This window comes from Meleagris gallopavo, chromosome 1, assembly GCF_905368555.1.
Source record: "Meleagris gallopavo chromosome 1, MGAL_WU_HG_1.1, whole genome shotgun sequence".
Lineage (NCBI taxonomy): Eukaryota > Metazoa > Chordata > Aves > Galliformes > Phasianidae > Meleagris > Meleagris gallopavo.
The window spans coordinates 164,728,186-164,747,561 of NC_139404.1; the positions used below are offsets into that span (position 1 = coordinate 164,728,186).

General features: G+C 39.3%; 1 protein-coding gene across 5 annotated transcripts in view; it reads right to left on the minus strand.

Annotated features, from left to right (window-relative positions):
- ENOX1 (ecto-NOX disulfide-thiol exchanger 1) overlaps positions 1 to 19,376 on the minus strand; it is a 365,131-nt gene that overhangs the window by 130,533 nt on the left and 215,222 nt on the right. For all 5 annotated transcript variants that reach the window (XM_085215818.1, XM_085215817.1, XM_085215815.1 and 2 more), the window contains 2 exons: positions 11,597 to 11,732; positions 10,632 to 10,769 (listed from right to left, as the gene is read on the minus strand). In XM_085215818.1, the coding sequence (XP_085071944.1) occupies positions 10,632 to 10,769; positions 11,597 to 11,606 (148 nt within the window). In that variant the 5' untranslated portion in view covers positions 11,607 to 11,732. The remainder of the gene's footprint in view (positions 1 to 10,631; positions 10,770 to 11,596; positions 11,733 to 19,376) is intronic.

Sequence of the window (19,376 nt, forward strand, 5' to 3'; positions counted from 1 at the left end):
AATTTGTAAACTCTATTTATAAGTGGCCTTTAAGCAGCATGGAGTTTTTTGATATTTCCAATCTGTAACTTAACCATAAAAGAATCCTGTGACAGCTTTGTCATCTTTCAATCGTAAAAGCGCGGCAAGCAAAAAGAAAGTCCTCAGGAGGACTTCTTGAGTTCAAACTTACTATGTACATATGTGGATGAAGCACTAAACACAGTATCACTAGGCTGCAGACGAAAGAAAACTTGGAAGCACAACAAATAACAGATCATGTAATCAAGTCTAGTGAGATGTGACTGTTATGTAACAGGGCCCACAGAGGCCAGATATCATGCTGCATCTGCACGTGAAATAATTGAGCTATGACAAGGCAAACAAATGAGAAAACACATGAAACAAACAAACAAAAAGAAGAAAAAAAACTTGTGGAATTTGAACAACACTTATAAAATACCACTAGATCAACAACCTGATGTCTGTTAGCACCAAGAGGGAAAATGGGAAAATTACAGTAAATTCATTGGCTGGAATCTGGAATACACAGATGTGTGATAATATTTCTGCTATACAGTCCTTAGAATAATGTGTACCTTCTGTTCCTTCTGAGGTAGCCAACAGATCTTAATATTCCTCAGGGCATATCTGCTCTTTCAACACAATGCATTATTGTATTAAAATAATATATATTAATGTTTTGATGATGGAAAATAAGAGACCAAGGAATGACAAGGCAGGTAGGAATACAACTGCCTATGAAAGGGAATGCTGTAAGATTGCCCTTCAGTGACTTCAAATCCCTGGATGAAGAGTTTGAAAGATGGTTAGCTCTCATGTCCCCAGTGAACTCTACTGTTGAGGTAAAACATAGGAAGAGAGGGGGACCCAGAGGGACACCAAATGGTGTATGTGAGTCATTGGCTATTATGATTTTGTTTTCTTAGCATTGCACCTTTCTGTTTCTAAGGCATGGATATGTGCAGAGACACGTTCCACTCCATCAGGCAGTGCTGAAGCAGTTTGTTGAAGAGGAATGAATATATGATAAGATCCTTTATGGAGATGCACCTTTCCTTTGGAAACCCAGTCCTAACAACTTCCATTCACATAAAATAGTTCTGTGGCCTTCAAGATGACAGTCTTTGTTGTGATTATAACATGCAAGACAGTTCTTGCAGGAACGGATGGTTTGGGTTTGTCTTATCTTAATTCCAGATTATAAATTGCACTCAGACAACAACAACAAAAAGCAACAGAAATGCAGGCTGTTTGCTCTTTTTGAACAGAAAGCATAGGACATGTTCCAAACCACATTTAGATTTAAAGCTCAAAATTAACACCTTGAATTGCAGCCAGAAATGATCTTAGCCTCGAAGCTGAAAGTCCCAACTCTTTGGAGCCAATAAATCAGCCTTGACAAGCCTGAACTGACTATGGTTTATTATCAAATCAGACTTCATTATCTGCTTGAGGTAATTAGACAGACCAGAACAAAGGGACACAAAGTTAAAAGGCAGCATATGTAGGAAGAACTGGAAGAGATATTTTACTATATATAGGCTGGCAAATAACAAGAATGGACTTGTAATTGAGGTTTTTTTCCTTTTCATTCTGTCTACTAATGTGAAGGGACCCCTCAATATTTATTATGAGCAATTTATTAAACCAGTTACTCTTTGAGCTGTTCCGCTGCACGTTCCTACTCCCTGCTGTCTGCATGCAGCCTTGGTATCCAGGTGCACCATCTAAGTTTTCTCATCTCACAACCTACAGTCCTTCTCTGAGTTCCTGAGGGGTTATGAAAGAATTAAAAGCATAGTAATTTTAAATTAAAAAAAAAAAAAAGGACAATGCTACAGTATTTACTACATTAAGGGGCAGCAGCATTGTGTTTGGGTAGAAACACAGTAAATATTGAGATATTTGAAAGAAAAATAAAATATTTTCACTTCTCTCTTGTTTTTCCTCTTAATTATGATGAGTTTATTATTATTATAAGTAATATTTAATCTATTTTTTGTCCTGACTATTCTGGTAAGTAAAGCTTTAGGACATTCTGAAATGTCGTACAAATACTTTTACAACACATGCTTTAAGTGCCAAAATTGCTTTCAAAATACTTTCAAAAAGGTTTCAATGATTATTTATGGAAAGGACTCAGTCCTGCAAGTCTGAGTATAGTTCAAGTCCCAAAATGGGAGTTCCCAGGAGGAAGGTTACACTGTTTTGATAAAGGCAACTCAAAATGAGGAAAAACCTCAGCACTCCAGTTGGTTGCAATATTCTATTTTAATTCGAGTAAAATAAACCATTTGCAATACAATTGTATCAGAGAAAACAAAATGAGCTAGAGAAGTCTATAACTTGCCCTCTCCATACTCTGCAGCTTGGACGTTTGTCTTCCAAAGCACAGCTCATGCTGCTGAATCTGTATAAAAGGTTACAATAAGCACATCTGCTCCTTCTCCCGCCGTGCTGTCTCCTGTAAGTGCTAGCAAAGCTCTTTCCTATCTTCTCACTTCCCTTTTGCAATCCTTCTCTACAAAATTACAGCAGCACAGTCACAGAGGAAGAGCAGGTAGAAAGTGTTCGCCTGCTTCTAGTTTCTGCAATGGTTTGCCTCTTTCTCTCTGCCAGAATATCAGATAAAAGAGTTAAACTGCTTTTTCACTTACCACCATAATACTGTGAGGTCAAGGTAACTTATGGGTACCACACAATAAGCAGCCAGCTTCCTAATCACTGCTGCTTTTCATGCCAATCAGTATTATCCCATTGTTTCCATGCAATCCCTAACCTACCTGTTTATCTAAGTGAAAGAAAACAGACTGTGTGCAATTTGGGATGGGATTGACTTGTTAGCGCTCAGACATTGTTTAACTTATTGGAGCTATCCATCTGAAAGCCTTTCCTGAATGCAAATAACAAATAGTGACTAACTGCTGTAGACACTGTGTTCAGGAGGGGGAGATTATCTGTAAAGGAAAATCACCTAGGATCAAAAGCATTGTTTTTTAAGGAAAAAAATAAAAATAAAAATCTGCAAGAGGAATATGCACATACAGGAAAAGCAGATAAAGTTGTCCTTGTTATAAGAAAAGATGCATAACGTTCCTGAAGCCAAAGCAGCAGAATATCCCTAGCAGAACACAATGTAAATACATGCTGGAGAGTTTTACAGCATATTTTATGTGATAAATTTAATTGTCTTTCACCTCCACATGTAGTGGTTTGCTTGCTACCCAGAGGCTAAGCTCTAAATACCAACCTAGCCCATTTAGGGCAAAGAAGGAGTTTGAGTAGGGATGTACAACTGATTCCATGGCCTGATTTGGAGTGAGTTCATTTAGACTCAAGTCTTATCCTCCCAAGGAATTCTTGCTCTGCAACTTTCCTATCTGTGCCATCTTGATTTCTCCTGAGAGCATTCTGCATACAGTGAGTTAACAGCCCTGCTGGGATACCTGTGCTATTTCCTGCAGATGGTCCTCACAAGCAGTTCACATTTTTGGCCTTGGAGCACCAGGTAACATGGCCTTCATCTTGCCACCTGAACATACCACAGTGCTCAGCAAGCCAACTTCCAACAGTTTGCCATTAGCAAGCCTTGTTTTCCACGTAAACATATAACTTGGTATTCACACCTCATCTTTGATTAGTTAAAATGGTCAATTTTACTCTTTGTGTTGATTTCCACCTACAATATCTCAATTTTCCCATAAGCGAGCTATATCATGTGGAGGTTATGCTGGATGCCCCATGTTGGCCATGGAGTCTTAGGTCCTTAGACAGGGCATGATGTGTGAGAAGGGGAAGTGCTGTTAAAGAGCTGTGCTCCAACAGAAGTGAACAGTCAACAGCAAACAGTTTCAGGCTCCTGGCTTTCTCTCTGCTTTGGGATGTTCATAATTACTCATGAGTATTTTTGTCTAGAATAAATAAACACAAGGAAAATGGTGGGAAAGAAGGCTTTTCAAACTCAGAAAAAAAAGATGGGGAAAACTTCTACAGAGATGAAATATTTCTATGTTATTTCAGTGGAACTTCAAATAAAAACCAGCAGAATAGATTTTTTTTTTTTTTTGGCAGTTACTAAAAGAAAAACAAACAATTATCCAAACAATATCATGTGAATCATAAATGTAGTTTGGGATTTTGAAAGAGTTAATAGGAGTTATGCCAAATAATAATCAGTTAGTTTTCCTGAACTGTTAACTGGCCAGGGATAAAAGTATAGCAACAAATTCTGTAATCAAAAAGAATATTCCAACCAGAACACAGCACAAGCCTTTTAGTTAGCATACATCTCTATGGGCCCCTGCTCACCTCCCGTGTCTTTACTTAGGACAGTCTGTCCCTCAGATGATGTTAAAAAAAGCACTATTTATCTATAAGCACAAAGAAGATTTTAATCACTATCTTCATTCTTGGCCTTAATTAAGGTCTAATATAGAGTAGGCACTTGAATGACCTAAGAGGCACACTTCACCCAGAGTAGTGTGTCAAAGGCCCTTAAAGTTTCTGCCACATTTTTTCTGGACATTTAATATCTCTCTCAATTTTCTGTTGTAACCTGACTGTGTTTGTTCCTAGCTCTTTAATGTCCCCTGGTGTGAAGTCTCCTTGAGTAACATTCACATGATAGAAGGTGTGATTAACTCTGCAGGTGCTTTTCAGGTCAATGAAAGATAACCTACCTGTTACACTAATATATAATATTTCCTTAGAGATGTTCCCAGTGGACCTACATACTGGGATTCCCACATTACCTATCCTCTTTCACACTTCCTGCTCCCATGTCTTGACAATGGAAAAACACAGTTTTATTTGGGTACAGACTCCACTCTAATCCTTTGGAGTATGTTTCACACCTCTTTAATTATTCTGATTGGTCATTCAGATAATTCAAACAGTAAATGTTTTCCTTTTTACTGAAATACTATGTCTCTGTAGTGAAGACTATAAAATTAAAGTACAGGAAGGAATTAGAATATAGTTGGAGAAAATATGTAGTTTTCTTCAGAGTATGCCATGTTACGTTTCTCTGTCTTTATAGGCTTGCCTATTAATCAAGCACAATGCATAAAACATGTTTGGAAGACATTAGGTCTGAAAAAAAAAAAAAAAAGTCTTCTGAAGATCTTGTAACTTCAAGGGTTTTGCAAAACCTATGGAACACTCTGAAAACATACTAAGATTTCTTATTTTTTCTTTTGCTACACTGCCATGCCACTGGGAGGCTGAATGAGGCTACAGGAGAGTGCCTTCACCAGCTGCTGTCTGCCTAGAAGCTTAAATCCAGAGCGTGCTAGCGTGCTATTCAACAATAGTAGATGCTCAAGTTGTTTTTTCTTTCCCCCCCCAAAATGACACAATCTTCAGGTTGTAGTACAAATGTATTACTTAAAAACTTTTGTGGGTGACCCTGTAAGCAATAAATAGGAGCTCAATACTGATTATAGAAAAGGAATCTGAGTTTTATTAGGCATGTCTTGGAAGTTTCAAGTTATGTGTTTGTCGGCAAACTGGTCCAGTGGCTTAACAATGACGTGTGGAAAAAGAAAATCACTGTAAACACAAGTCAAGCGAAAAGAGGCTGCCCACATATGTATCAGTGTCTCCAGTCCTTCAGTAGTGGAGATGCTACTTAAGAAGTATATGCACAAGATTTGGCAGTATCTTCTAGACTTCTTATAGACTTCAACACTGTTTACTGCACAGCCTCTCCTCTGAGCATAATCAAATATAGCTTGATTTCCTACAAGATATGATTGTGTTTCATTAATGTTACAAAAATTGTGCCAAATCAGAACAATGAGGAATTTGTTTACAGTTTTACTCAGAATGCAATGATATGCAGAGGACTATAATTCATTGAGCATGCCTCATTTATTCTATGGTAGAAAGCCAGTGAAGCCTAACAGGCTTTTCCATAGCTGAGGCAGACTGTTGAAGGAATTATTAAGCCTCAGACCACCCTTTATTTTTCTAAAATAATCCTTGGGTATTCTCCACTTCAACTCCAATGCATGGGAATTAATGATCTCTCGAGCGACTGACGTGAGTAGAAGAAGGAAATGCTGGTCGGCCTTTTGCTACGTCCATCACACTGAAAGCTGCTTGCGACTAACTGTAATCTGAGTATAGTGTTTGCTTTTTGTTACAATCTTAATTTTTGGGAAAGAGACAGTCTGAATATTAAGTTTCCAAAGATCTGGAGGTCTTGAGCTTATAAAATTATGGGAGGGATATTTAGCCTACTGTTTTAGGATTTAAGAGTCTAGATTGATATTTCCTGATTTCTTCAGTTGTCAAGATCTACTTCTGGGGTTACAACTTCAGGATTGCAAACACTTATTGTCACAGGTGCTGTTTCCATAAGTGAAGTTTTGCTGAGTTATAACTTGATTTAGACATACAGCTTCTAATTTGGGGAATCCTGCTCCATGTATTAATGATTAAGAGAAGGGCCCAGTGGAGGAAAAAGCACTTTGGTGCTGAATTGCCTTTTACATCTCCCTGTTTAGTATCAGCTACTCAGCACTGTCAGAAGCACAATCCTGAACGAAGTGATCTGATTGAAGCTGACAGTTCCTATGTTCCACCGAAATCAGGTCAAAAGACAAGTGTGTGGGGAAAGAAATGACAAATGGAAAAACAGAATGGTTGATGTAAGTGTCTAATATTTCACAACCTCCAGTGTCTAAAAGACATACGCCTGAGGCCGCTAAAATGGTGTACAGCTTTCCTGTACTTATTGGTTAGAGGGATGTTAGGCTTCAAAGCTTACTAGCCTCCGATTTCACTAGGAGTTTGTAGAACTGGTCAAAGTATAACTTCAGCAAAAACAATACTGGAGGCCACTGAAAATTTAATATCCTAAGGGTGAGGCATGTTGGCTGGACTCGCACGGAGGATGTTGCCTTAATAATTACCCATGGGTAAGTAGAAGGCATCAGCTTTCAGGCATACCCTTGACTTGTAAGCAGAAGTATAACTTTCACCTTGGATGTCTGCACTTGAAGTTTGTTATTTCTTTTTTTCTGCAAGAGTACAAACAACCAGCACAGAGCACAGCCTTAAGCAACTCTAGAATTACCACTTAGGTACCATGTGTTTGCACTGGTGAACTTTTTAATTTATATAATCTTTGATCAACAAATGTTTAAACCCTCTAAGTCACTCTGGAAGAAAAGCATCTCAGAATTGCTTTATGTTTTCCAATGCAGTGGCTCATTAGTGTAAGGAGAACCAAACCAAACTGGAGAAGTAAATCATGTTTTTGGGCCAGATGTCATCATTTAGAATACAGGTGACCTGATGCCATTTGCTGAAACAAAAGACAGCATAAGGACACTAAATTCAGCAGCGCCAGAACTGCCTTTAAAAAGTCTTGATGTGAAAGCAAAATAAAACAGCCTCAGTTGGTCATAAGTCACTAAGCTTTTCTGCTATTCCCAAAATGTAACAGAGAAGCAAACTTAAACACAGATGAAAGATGTGCTTGAATCGGAACTGCTGAGAGCACGAGGTGCATTCATATCTCAAAACCACGGAGTACAAACTACTCTTCTCCTCTCACCTGGACATGTTTCTCAGAGTTTCAGAGTGGTGAAAACTGCAATTTTAAGGCCTGGCTAACTCAGAAGCAGTTTAGCAGATTATCTCCAACCTTTCTAGAAAATTCTTACCTCTGAGCCAAGACCAAGACATTTAGGTCCAATAGGCAGTTTTTTTGGCAAAATTTATAACCTGCTGAAGGAGGGGGTTTAGAATGAAAGTGCTTTTCAGCAAAGGCCATTCACCATCAGTCTTTAACACTTTAACTAATACACTACTAAACTACAGTTTATTGCATGAATTGTGTATGTATTGTGTATAAATGTATACATCAGCATACAAGCAATGTAGTAGCTAAATATTATGGAAGATGAGCTTTCTGAAAAACAAGAAGTGCAAGCAGGCTACACATAGAAATAGAAGAGATATTATACACCTATTAACAAGAATACATCTTTACAAATGAAAGGCTCTGGCATTTGCTCAGATCAAAAATCCAATTTTACAGTACTGGGAGATAAGGAATTGAATAGAGTACAGATATCATCTAAACTGATATTAAAAGGTTAGCAGTGCTTAAAATTGATTAGTCACTCAGAACAGACAGCCTTCATCACAGACTGCAGGAAGAGCATCGGGCAGATGTTTCAGAAGCTTTATTATTAATGTTAACAAATTCTCAGGCTGGGCAAGAGCTTCACAGCTTGTAAAGCGGGTAGTACAACTCTGTTATGATGCAGGCATCTCAGCATGTTACAAAGCAGCAAAGTTAACAGCAGTTGAAAAAAAAAAAAAAGAGCAAAAATCCATAAACAGACTTAGTAGATCGTCCATACCTAAGGGATGAAAATTGCTCTGCCACTTGGGAATCAGAAACCAGGCTTGGAGGAAGAAAGGCTGTGACTGAAGGAGAGCTTTGAAAATTGAAATATCACAGAATTAAGAAACGTGTCAGGGTATAGATGAGTACAACACCCTGAATTTCAGGCTATAGAAGGTTATAAAGGCACGCACAGGGAAGATCGCACACTCTCCAAGATAATTTTAAACTATTTATTGCTTTCCTAACTGTCTCCAAGGCAGGAAAATAAAATAATAGAATAAAAATACTTATTTTTAAAGGCAGAGAAAAAGTTGGTGCTGGCTCATGGGTGTTTCGTTTTAATCTCTGGGAAATGTCATAGATGACAGTAAAAACAGCAAAATGTGACTGCTGTGGGAGATTATTTCATTGCTAGGATTAATAACAATGAAAAAATAAAAAAAAAAATCAGAAATGGCTGAGGAGTGGTTAGACATTTGGTCTAACATGGTGATGGGAACTGTTGCTGAATGCAGGTACAGTAAATATATTTATCAATATATCATAGCAAAAAAAGTCCATAAGTCTTTTCACGGTAAATTGTGGTGAAAATTATGGATTTGCCGTTATGAAAATGTGTCAAAAACTTATGAATCATGGGGAAACATAATGAAATGTCAAAGCACCTATTTACCTTGAAAAATACAAGAGAGTCTCAAAGAAAGGAAAGGAAAGGGAAAGGGAAAGCAGGAATTATTTCTGTAGAGAAAGCAAGTAGCACTTCACTGATTAATATTTATTACTTATGGTACCTTCCATATATTCAAAATACTGAACAAATACCAGCTGACCTGTACAACACTCCTACAATACGTAATATGCAAATTACAGCAGGGAGCTGGCAATGAAATAAAATCCATGGGATCCTCCCTTATGGAGAAAAGCACTGCGCAGAAGACGAGGCTGCCTTGTAGGGACTGCATAGTGCATCTCAGGACACAACTTACACCAAAACTGGGCAAACAGAGGAAGAAGGGAAGACAAAAAGGTGGGCAAATTCCATGGGATATGCAACTGAGATACTTGTGAGTGGGTTGAGGAGCCACCACCACTCCCTATAGCACACAGGAATGAACAGCAGGGGAGGCAGGTGCTGACAGCTCTGCTTGTCTTTAATCAGGAAAATGAGGCTAAAGAATCAGCTGATGGCCTCCAGTGGCTAAATTATCTGTTTGAGAATTTTCCATTATAAATCAACTTTCGTGCAGCTTAGTTTATCCGCCTGTAAAATGGGTAATTCAGAGCCAGACCATCAGCTGCAAACTGGCATAGCTTCATGCTGTTCCAAGTTCCAGAAGAGGACATATTTGGCCAAAATAAAACCTCTCACATCCCTGGTGAGGCTGACACAGTGATTTAGATCTGGCTTCCCACCTCCACATCTACATGGACTAGGTACAGATGTGACAGGAGGCTGCTCTGATCCAGATGTTGCACTGCTCTTCTTAAGCTAAGGATGCAGTTTCCAGGGAGGATCTGTCATGTATCTGGCTGGTGGCTTGTGTCTGTGGGGCACCCACCCATATAAAAATCATCTTTCTCTACCTCACAGGAGCAATGTAGTTTAATTAATCCCACCCAATTAGTCCTTTACTGCTGGCAGTGAAGTCTGATTATGCCTGGATGCGTCTGTGAAACACTGCTGATTCCAAAATATTATTTTTATTGTTTTTAGAATGAGTTCATTCTCTGCAATGCTTCCCCAAACTGTAAGTGAAATAGCAAAATCAAACAAGAACAACCTATTGAAATTCACTTTACAACTCCATAAGTAAATAAGTGCACACCTGATGGGAAAGCTTCACTTTACTAATATTAACTGAGTGAATGGGCTACATAATTTTCTACCCAATTAATGTAACTTCAAAATCCTTCTCCAGTCAGGAGGTCCCAGACCATGGTGTTCCTTGGCAGAACATCAAGACATCCTGCTTGAATGAAGAAACAGATTTTTTGTGACCCTGCTTCTGGTCTTGACCCAGTATGAGGATCGATATCTAATTTTGCCAGAGTTTTGGCTTTTCCACAAGGTTAAAATATGATATAGATTTTACAACTACTGCAAGAAGAAACTACTACACTGTATGCAATATTAATCATAGATAGTGTTTTCAGAATATGAAAAATAAATATAGCCTCAAAAATAATTCCAGATATTTTAAAAGAAGGCAAAGAGTCTGTGGATTTGTGCAACAGACCTCTTTAATACAAAAAAAAATCTTACCTGTCACAAGCTGTTGTCCAGCTAGACCTACTGGAACCATCCCCAGGTTATTCATAGCCGTGGCCCAAGCTGTTGGATCAGTGACTGACATGTTCAGTTGCGTGGTATCTATAGCTATACTTCCCAAACCGTCAGCTGCTGCAGGAGAAGAAACATGTCAATGTGACAGCATTTTTAACAAAGTGTTCAATGAAAATGAGATATCACAAGCACTCTTTTGTTTCTTAATTATGGTTCACCTTTCAGAAATTTCAGATAATACTGCTTGGCAAATCATAAAGATATTAGAAACATTCAACAGGCATGGAATGAAACATGAATGGTTCAAGCTGCTTATATGAAACACTTTTCCACGAGGAGGAGAGTTGAGTGGTGGAAGAGGCTCACCAACACTTGTAGCTTTTGGGCCAAAAACTTGATAAATCCCTGAGCAATTGGTCTGACCCTATAGCCAGCTTTGCTCTGAGCAGAAGGTTGTACTGGTGACCTCCTGAGATCCCACCTATGCTGGATGAATTATCCTGTAGTCTTTTAATATAATTTGACTATATATAATCTGTGGTAAACTGTCAGAAAACTGAGAACCAAATACATGTCAAAGAAAAACCTGTTTTCCATGAGATGCAATTTTATAGAGAATTTAAGAATATGTTAGCTCTGAACTAAAAATGTCAAAGACAGTGGATTCACTATGGGAAACATCAAGTTGTTTTGTTCTGAACTACAATTCTGTGATTCTGTGAAAACAAGAGAATTAACATTCATATGGTCAAAATTGACTGTCCGGGTATTGGCTCCTGGGTTAGTGAAGGAAGAGAGGGTCAAATAGCTAAGGGAAGGTACTCTCCTGATGGTAAATCTCCAGGCACAAGGACTAGTCATACATTTGTGCATCTCCCTCATCACAACAAACTCAGTTCATTCCCACTATTTTCTTATGATCTGTGCAGATCTGAGACACTTACCAGCAGCCATTGCTTTTTCACCAGTTCCTTTTGTTCCCGATAGACTTCTTCAGCTAGGAATAATTTGCTACTGTATTAGCAGCATCTTGAGATGGGATGTCATCGAACTCAGGGCCCATGTACAGCTCATTAGGCTCTGGAAGAGAAAAGATAAAAACCAGTCACAGAGTGCCACATCCAGAACATGGTTGTAGAACAACAAACGGCTCTGGGAAACCAACAAACAATGTTTCTGCCCACTTGCACCAGGCACCAGCCCCAGGCTCCCTGCACGCATTTCAGAGAGGAGTTTCAATGAGCGCTCACCTCACCCACTGAGCAAACAGTGCCATGCAGGAACCTGCCAGACCACTTGCCTCTGACTGAAAAACTCTTCAGAAATTTCGTCTTATCAGCAGCTACACAGCCTCCTCAGCATGAAGGCATCAGCTGAAAGAATGTATTTTAAGGGATAAAAATGTGATTTTTTTTTTCTTTAACTGTTAACAATTAACTGATGTTGTGAGTTTCAAGGAAATAGTCTCCTGTTCTGAGATGAAAAGTAAAAGAAATCCTGCGCTGACTTTCAGAATGGAGAATGTAGAGATGTGGAAATGTAAGAGAGCTTAGGAGAGCTGAGGTGATACTGGCTCCTTGACTAGCAGTGTATCTTTGCCTCACAAAAGGTAGAGAGCTTGAGGTGGGAGTGGACCATCTGCTTCCAGTTAAAATGTGCTGCTTCCATCAGGTAGCTGTCAGACCACAAATTTTACATAATGGTAACTTTTTGCTGTTGCTGCTGTTTGTGAAGCTTGACACATCAGTGCAATGGTCATTATAAGGGAGGCTGGAAAGAGGATAAGGTGTGACCCAAAGCTGTGAGCTGACAGCACTCACAGTAAAGGGAAGAAACAAAGTGAGATGAACGCACAGGTATCCTTATGTCAGGTCTGGTACATTAGTTACACATATCTGTTGGCCAAACTAGAGCTACACTAAAGGTCTCTGATCTACAGCCTTTGGTACTAGTGAGGACACAGCCCAACTCCTGACCAAGTTTTAGGGCATTTATTAACACCAGGCAGATGTCTCTGGGTGGCAACAATTGAGTTGTCTTTTTAAAAAGCACCTGGAAGTTCTTAATTATGGGGTTTCAAATATGCAGACCCCAAGAATTCATCTTTAGAAAAGAAACAATTAAAGTGATTATGCAGTATTTTAGCTGAGCACCTCCCACGCTTTTCTTTTTTCATGTGATGTGCACAAAGTACAAGCTGGAAAGTTCTGTATTGTAGTTCCTTGACTCTGCACAAACCACTTCATGGGGACAAGACCATGTTAATAGCTGTAAAAGTGAAAAAGGAGCCAGGATCAGACAATGCTGAACTTCTTTTTCTTTTTGTATGTTGTAATTTTCAAATAACCAGCATAGGCCGGAAGCATTTTGTTCAAATCTACAGTAGGTCTATTTAAAAGTCAATATTTATCAACTCTTATTATTCAAATTTGCAATTTCAATTCTTATTTGATCTCCACTATTCATTATACAGAACATAAAATAATTTTATGATAAAATTAGCTGCTAAATAACATCTATAAACACTAAAAAACATTGAACAAAAGTCCTCTGCAGGGAACATGATTAGCTTATGTTACTCTTGGCAAGCCACTCGAGATTTATGTCAAGTTTTAAAAACTGGGTGTCTCCTGTTCAGCTCCTTAAATTTGCACTTAGTACTTTTCACTCAGGCTATAAACTTTTGACTACAAAAAATCTATTTCAAGGTTAGAGCTGCCTGAACTATTATTTGTCAATAAGATATTTCTCACACGGTACATCCACCTTCCTCTGTGTTAATCATTCACCACAGAATCGTGACTCACAAAGATATGCCGTGCTTAGGGTGGATCATCTGCAACCCATGGATCAGACCTTGCCTCTGGCATGGCCCAGGGTGCCCTGTTGCCTTTCTCTTGTGACCAGGAGCCTTGTGCCTTGATGTAGGAAAGAGCAGCTCAGAACTGTGATGATATAGTGATGAAATATATTCAAACCTTGCCATGGGCTAACTTCTTATCCCCATAATGTGTCCTCATGATTGCTGAGGTGGGACTACTACTCCATGGTTTCAGAAGATGACCTGCAGAGGCATCTCATACAGGCATGGATTATTGGGATAAGGGGCAAAATGTGGGTGTTGTGTTTTTTCCAACTGTTTTATTGCCTTGTTATGTGCGTGTCGGGTGATATTACCAGGTCTGCTGCCAAACTTCACACTCTCTTTCCCCAAACCCAAACTGAAGCCCTATTAGCTCTCACAGAAATGGGAACTTGTCCATAAAGACTCTGGGCTAGACAAACACACCTAATGAGAACTAGTAAGCAACTTCTTTTGCATTTGCCTTCTACCAAGTTGTCCACCTATTTCAAATTTTGTTATGTTTTCATGAATTAGCTACAGGCATTTCTTAAAGTCCTTGCAGAGGACAAAGAAAATAGCACCACAAACATGGGATTATTTGTGACTCCCCTATTGTTCTATGCCACCAGCTCTGCCCAATGGGCCATGACAGTCTTTGCTCAGAGCGCTCTCATAGTCTCACTGGGTCTGGGCAGCTTTGCTTTCTCCCTGGCCATCAAGGCTGCTGTTTAATCAGCAGGATCTGGAAGCACTGCAGGCTGAACCAGGGGAAAAAAACACAAAGAGCACATGAGCACCCTAAAGTAGAACTAGTCCTGTCTAAACAACTACTGCTGCAAGTTATTTTGTCAGTGGAAGAGAACTGAATAGCAAGCATAAATGGACCTATGGACAATGAATAATCTACAGCAAGCTGCAGGCAGAACTAATCCTACCTCCTGACTGTGAAAACAAGCTCACTTAAAGCAAAAAATACTAACTGTGAAGATCTCTTCCACCAACAACACACAGATTACATTAACAGAGAGCAACACAATACAGCTAAAATAACCTTACAGGAACTTCTCACCTTATTTAGACTCAACATTTAGATTTTGTTAAGAAATTTCTGAAAATTCTATGGGGGGAGTTCATTAACATTTAAAATAAAATTGGCTTTGGGCAACTTTCAGCATTTCTTCATATAGCCCATGTACCACACTGTTGTATTCTTCATGACGCAGGAAACAAAACAAGCCAAAGAAACAAATAAACAAACACTCTAGGTCATACAAAGAGTAAGTGATGTACATTCTAGGAAATACATCTGGTAGTGAAGATTCTTGCTTTCTTAAAAACAAAAGAAATCACTGTGACAGTCGTTAAACGAGAAAGAGAGTGCAAGTTTATGCAGCCATTCTCTGTGAGGTATAAATCAATCAGGTATTAATCAACACCATCTCCCTGACATCACATTTTTAGTGATGTCTAAAGCCTTCTTAATCTATAAATCATTAGTACTCTTGTGGGAATTAATGACACGAAGATATATATAAAAGAAATCTGTGTTTCTAAATACATGTGTGTAGGAGCAACTCAATTCCATGGAGTAACTTGAAAAAGCAAATAAAGCCATAATCCTTATGTACAGGAGAAAATGTGTAGTCTTCTGTGTGCTTAAGGTTCAGAGGTGGCAGGGGCATTCATATAAACTTTTCTTCTTGAAACCTTCTGATTAACAGATTCCTAATGCAGAACACTGTAAAATGATTCCCAGGAATGCTTTTTGTGGCCTCTCTTTTTGCAGACACAGTGCAAGTACCTTGGGTGGTAGATTTTGTGAGACATTTAGGCTTTCCTCAGACAGGTTGTCAGGAAGATAAAGCACTCTCAAGTCCATACCAATGAGCACTTCTCAGTCATAGCAGTCATAGCAGATTGCACTTAGTACGCATATTTTATACCAGGCAATTAAATGCAGTTACCCAAATGAATACAGAAGTCGGTTATATATTGTGCATCAATTATCACAGGCGATGAATGCTGTGAGACAAAGAAATTAACACAACATAAAACTAATTCAATAACACACCAGATTGCTAAGTTAAAATCCTACCCTTTAGATATCCATAACACCACGGAAAATGAATTACGACATGGAGTGAAGCTGATTAAATGCACCATGCTAACGAGGCTATGTGGAGTGCTGGGGAGCGGACAGCCCTAGGATGCACGGAAGAGGTTCTGCATATATTGCTCTGACACCGACCTGCTTGGTGACCTTACGTCATTTTGCCTCTTTCTCTCATTTTAGTGACCACTAAAACCTTCAAGGAAAAGTCTGATGCCATCAACCTTTTGAAACCTGAGTCTACAAACTGCAAAGACATTAAATGATACTGGTGCCAGTTCTCAAGACAATGCACATGGACAGCAGTGATGTGCATTGTTTTGTCAGCCAAGTTTTTCACTTCTTTCAAGAACATGTGCAAAACATTTGTTACTGCTCACTGTGATTCATAGGACAGTGGTCATAATGTTGGTCACACTCCACCTCACCTGTCGAAGTACATGTCATTTATGAGGCTAGCTCCAGCTGTTTTCTAAAATACATCAAGCGTTTGTACTGGAACATCCCAGTGTTTTCACTTCTAGAGATGCTGAAAGGATCCCCAGTAGAGAACAAAGAAAAATAAAGATGAGATAGGCAAGGATTTGATGAGAATCCTTGTTCACATCCTCCTGGCCATCTCTGGGTGCAGAAGAACACTGTAGGTAGTAGCAATGAACGTGGTATGTTTTTACCATGGCCATCCTGCCTGGAGCGCATGCAAAGAAAGAACATATCCAACGCGACTCTAAAGATGGCTTTAGAAGAATCACAGAATCACAAAATCGTTTGAGTTGGAAGGGACTTTTAAAGGCCATCTGATCCAACTTCCCTGCAATGAACACTTGCAGCTCGGTCACATGCTCAGAGCCCCCTCCAGCTTGACCTTGAATGCCTCCAGGGACAGGGCATCCACCACCTCTCTGGGCAACCTATGCCAGTGTTTTACCCATAACACTACATATGCATCATATGACAAACAGGAATTGTCTAATGTTTTTACATGGTTAGTGATATTTTAACAGATAAGAAAAACCTTCACCTAAATTCCAAACTGAAGGAAAATAGTCTTCAAGCCCAAAGCATGTCTTGAGCAAACAGACTTCAGTAATTTTGCAGGATGGCTGAATACTAACATCACAGAACTGCAGGGGTTGGAAAGGACCTCAAGAAATCATTGAGCCCAACCCCCTGCTAAAGCAGGTACTCTACAGTAGGTCACACAGGTAGGCGTCCAGATAGGTCTTGAATATCTCCATAGAAGGAAACTCCACCATTTCTCTGGGCAGCCTGAAACGCATAAAGCGTTTACAAATCCAATCAATAAAATAGATGAGGTATCAAATCATTTTGGAAAATGTCTTATTTTCTGGGATGCAGCCCTTAGTTGTGTAATGTAATGCAGCCTTCTGCAGCTCAGAGAGAGGTCAGTTGTTTTCCAGAGTTTCCATGGAGCCACCTTATTTATCTGACTTTGTATTCCTCCTAAAATTCCTCCTATGATTTCCTATGATTTTCTATGATTTCCTAAAATCCTCCTGTGATTTCTATGATTCAAACCGAAAGGAAAGATTGATTTTGCAGGAATTGGCACTTTCCTTAACAGAACAGCTTTATTAGACACAAGCCAGTGAAAGTAAGTGTGGTCCTACCCTTAGTACCTAAATGGGATCCTGGCTATGTGTTCACTTACATAAAACTTCAGATTTTTTGTATTGTGAATGAATTGTAACACCTATGCTCATTCTAGACTGTGCCACTAAAAAACAACATTGTCATCTTATAAACTTACAAAACATATGCTGTGGCATTAGAGATTTCACTTTTCAATATGTAACACCAGATATGTATGTTTTGACATATTTACAAAGGATCCTCTCCACCAATTCTCATTGAAAAACAGTTAATGGGTAAATCATGGCCATAGTGATAGGACTATGACAACTTAGAGAAAATAATATATTTACAGTTTAAATTCAACAAAGCTAATGTGCACAAAACATTTTCTGTAAGAACAGCTCGTCCAAGATGCTGCATTACTAAATCCTCTGCCCCAGCACTTTCTGAAGATAATACATAGAATGCACAAAACCCAGATTTCCCTCAGAAAGCAGAACACTGAGTGATTTCAATAGTGAAAAAAATAAAACAGAAGTCTCCTAGATAAACAGGTGTGCTCTCACAATGCTCCTTGAAGGTCACCCTAAACCCTGCTAAACGCTGATCTTCACTGGCATCACAGAGCAAAATCTTAGCAGGTTATAAACACACTCTTTCTTTTGTGTACTTAAGCAGCTGCAGTCTGAATATGCTGAAGTCTATAAATAACAGAATCTGGAGGCACATTAAGCAAAGCATTATAGAAGTCCAGCTTAGTGATAAAAAAAGCATATGCAGTACCGAAATCATCTGGATGAAAAAAAAAGAGAAAGCAACTTCTCTAGCTCGCAGTGAAGGCGTAGCTATCATAAATACAGGTCTGATTACTACTCGAACACAAAATGCCATTGTGAATTGGTGATTGCGCCTCCATCTCTCACTCTGTCTGATTTGAAAATGTGAATCACTTGCTTCACGTTTAAGAGGACAGTTGCCTCTAAAACCAACCTTTCCTTACCCTTTTTGTATTTTAAGAATTTATTATGGCAAGTAAAATATTTTAATTACTAACAACAATATTTTAAAATTAGTCCTTGTATCATTCTCTTTTCTACTAAAAGCCATTGCCTGCTTTAGAAAAATTACATCCACATCACTGTACTTCAGACAGAAGAGAAGGTGCCCAAAGCATGTCTCGAGCAAACAGACTTCAGTAATTTTGCAGGATAGCTGAATACTAAAATCACAGAACTGCAGGGGTTGGAAAGGACCTCAAGAAATCATTGAGCCCAACCCCCTGCTAAAGCAGGTACCCTACAGTAGGTCACACAGGTAGGCGTCCAGATGGGTCTTGAATATCTCCATAGAAGGAAACTCCACCATTTCTCTGGGCATCTTGAACCAGCGCTCCATCACCCTTACTATAAATAAGAAGTCTCCTGTATGTTTGCCTGGAACCTCCTGTGTTCAAGTTTTAGGCAATTAGTCCTTGTCCTGTTGCTATGCACCACTCAGAAGAGCCTCACCTCATCCATTTGCCTCTTACCTCCCTTCAGACATTTATAAACATTAATCAGATCCCCCCTCAGTCTTCTAACCTGAAGAGACCCAGGTTACTCAACTTTTCTTCATACAGGAGATGCTCCAGGCCCTTTATCATCTTTGTGGCCCTTTACTGGATACTTTCTAGGAGATCCCTGTCTTTTTTGAACACAGTATTCTGAATGTGGCTTCACCAAGGCAGAGTAGAAGAGGAGGATCGCCTCCCTCAACCTGCTGGCCACATTCTTTTTTAAGCTTCCCAAGATATCATTGGTCTTCTTGGCCACTGCTGGTTCACGGTCAACCTGTTGTCCATTGGAATACACAGGTCCATCCCTCTCCAGCAAGTCATCCCCTAACCTGTACTGAAGCATATGGTTATTCCTCTCCAGGTCCTGGAATGCCTCCTTGATGTCACAAGGCACCTGGAGCAGTCATTATATGTGCACTACACATGCTATTTCTTCTCTCTTTGGGCTTGATGGAACACCTACACAAATGTGCCAAACATCACACTCCTCTTCCACTCTAGCTTCCTACCTGGTGCTTAACTGGTGCTACTTCAGACAGGTGCAATACAAAGGGCTGTTTTACTAAACAAAGAAATTCAGACAGGAGAAAGGGAAAAATGGAAAAAGACTGGGATGCC